Source organism: Buceros rhinoceros, unplaced genomic scaffold (genome assembly GCF_000710305.1).
Source record: "Buceros rhinoceros silvestris isolate BGI_N320 unplaced genomic scaffold, ASM71030v1 scaffold13185, whole genome shotgun sequence".
Classification (NCBI taxonomy): Eukaryota; Metazoa; Chordata; class Aves; order Bucerotiformes; family Bucerotidae; genus Buceros; species Buceros rhinoceros.
The window spans coordinates 4446-7088 of NW_010414707.1; the positions used below are offsets into that span (position 1 = coordinate 4446).

Here is a 2643-nt window from a genome sequence, read left to right on the forward strand (position 1 = left end):
TGCCACAGGTGATGCTGCATGGGGACCATGGGCTCCACTCTTCCTCCTCATCTTCATAGTCTGTGCACGGCAGGGGAGAGGCAGAGAGCGGTGGACCTCAGCAAAGCCTCAGCAAGAGGGGAGACAACCTGGGATCTCCGTCAGCTCTGCCCTGTCCCTGGGGGATGACCTTTACAGGGACACAAGGCCGGCATTGCCTGGGGCACATGGAGGTGCCTGGCCACCTGATGCCAAGGGCCAACCCTGTCCTCACTGACTACCCCAGGAAGCAGCCCCAGAACGAAGGCTTTTGTTCTCACAGCTTTGCTCACGGTTGTTACCGACCCAGACAGGCATCGCTGCCCATCCCCATCCTCACTGACCCTGCCTGCGGCACTGGCCATGACGCTGACGCGTCACGTTAGCGAGGGTTTGGGGCTCGTGGCCAGGAAGCGGCAGGAGGGAGCTGCTGTGGAGAGCTGGCCTGCCTGCCTGCCAGCACCCGCCATCTAGACCTATGCAGCTTCTCTCCTGGGGGCTGCCCAGGTCTGCGGCAAAGGCTTCTGGCACTGGTGTCACCGCAGAGACCCAAGTCGATGGCAGCAGCACCTGCCATTAAACACTTGCACTGTATTTCTCCTCTGAGCTGCTCTCAGTGGAGCCCAGGCTCGTGTCTGACCACAGGCTGGGATTGCTGGCACGTCTGACCGCTGGCGGCCCCAGCCCGGTGCCGGCCGTGCCCCTTGGCATGCTTGGCTATTTTTTAAGTAGGAGCTGAGCGCCAGCGTGCTGTGATGCCCGGGGCAGGGCTGCTCGCCCTGCAGCAAGACAGGGCTGCGGGTCAGGCAGGGCAGGGAGGGCCGTGTCAGCCGGCAGGGCAGCTGTGTGCGCCCAAGAGGACTCACCGTAATTATACTTTTCCTTAAAGATCCAGTTCTTCTGCCCAGGCCACCGCTGGTCCCAGTCACCTCCCACTCCACTGAGTGTGGACTCCTCCTCCTCCTCATACTCTGCTGTGTAATCTTCCTCCTCCTCCTCCTTCTCCCTTTCCCCTACATCCAGGTTGTCATCCTCTTCCTCCTCTTCTTCTTCCTCCTCTTGCTCTTCTTTCTCAGCAGGATCAGTGTATTCCCAGAAGAGAGGCCAGAAGAGGTCCTTGTGTGACAACCACTCAGAGGATGTCAAGGACCAGTCACTGTTTGTCTCCTTCAACAAGTCCATCTCCATCTCAGCCTGAGGATCATCCACCACTTCAATGGTCACCTGGAGGCCAGACACGAGGCAGGACAGTAAGCCAGAGCACAGCCCTGAGCCAGACCTACCAGAGACGCTTTGGGCTGCATGACCACACAAGGAGCGCAGGAGGTCTTGCCTCAATTGGAGGGACTGAGCAGGGTCAGAGCAGGAGGCACAGAGGGGCAGGTCATCACCCACAGGGACCAACATTACCCTTGGAAATTGAGAGATCATCCCCATAGGAGTGTTTGCTCCTGCTCCACAGAGACAGGCTGTGGGTGGGCGGGGAAAAGGCCATGAGCAAATTCCTTTGGCAAGGGGCTTGTCCATGCTGGCTATTTGCTTCTGGCAGTTACCAAGAAGACAGACGGCAGCGATCGCATGGACCCCACTCATGCAATCTTTCCTCTTCAGTCTGGGAAACACACGTGGTGCTTGCTCACAACCACCCGTGGTCCACCCTGACCTGCTCCCCACCTGGATGTTAGGGTTCTGGGCGCTCAGGTCCATGTTGGCCAGCCCAGGCAAGCTCTGCAGGTCCAGCACAAAAGGCAGGCTCTCCTCCCAGCCAGTGCTGCTGGGCTGTGGCACTGCTGGGCTCCTGGCAGCCTTCTGAACCGCACCGCGACGCCTGTGCCGCCGTGGGCCAGCCTGTCCGCTCCGCCTCAGTCCCCGTGCCTTGCCTGATGGTTGCAGCTCCTTGTCCCCTGCTGAATGGGGGTTAGATGAGGTAGAGACCTGGAGAGGGAAGAGGCAGTGAGCACATCGCCCGAGGATGCCTGTCCAGGGAGCCAACTGCTGCCCAGCAAAGGGAAATCTGGTCTCCTGCACTAAATGGTTCCTCCACCCCATCTTATTGCAACATCAGGACAGCAATTAATGTTAATTAACAAAGTTAATACCCAGCGGCCCAGTTAATACCCCAGGCTCAGCCCCACTGCACTTGAACAACTTGCAGGTCTACTCAGACTGGTGCTTCCCATCCCCGCAACCACTCTGCATCCTTCTGCTGTCCATCTTGCCTGGCTTTCCACCTCTCACCCTCCCTTTTGGGCCACTGCTCCATCTCTGGAAGTGGGTAATGTCAAGGGCTGATTCTGATCACAGAGTTACCAGAGCTCACACTTAATATTTTATATATTTTATATACAGAAGTTTATAACAATGGCTTTATGACAAGGGGGAAAACCTCACCTAAATAAATTGTTCTGTGGTGTCAGTATTGGGGCAGACGATTTCAAAAGCCGTACAGGTTTAATTTAGATTTCAGATGCTGCCCAAAGGCTACCACAAGCAGGTAAAGAAACCACTGGTAGATGTGAGCCAGCCAGGCGTAAGGGCTCCTTGGGAAAGGGAAGATGCCCAGCTGAACAGGATGACACTTACTTGCCAGTGCTGCCAGTGACCAACCACTGCGGATGCTGCGGT

The 2643-nt window shown here is 57.0% G+C and overlaps 1 protein-coding gene across 1 annotated transcript in view; it reads right to left on the bottom strand.

Moving 5' to 3' along the window:
• ISM2 (isthmin 2) overlaps window positions 1–2643 on the bottom strand; it is a 20331-nt gene that overhangs the window by 1871 nt on the left and 15817 nt on the right. Inside the window, exons 2-4 of the mRNA XM_010137177.1 lie at window positions 1693–2013; window positions 885–1242; window positions 3–60 (exon numbers count right to left, since the gene is read on the bottom strand). Coding sequence (XP_010135479.1) covers window positions 3–60; window positions 885–1242; window positions 1693–2013 — 737 coding nt within the window. The remainder of the gene's footprint in view (window positions 1–2; window positions 61–884; window positions 1243–1692; window positions 2014–2643) is intronic.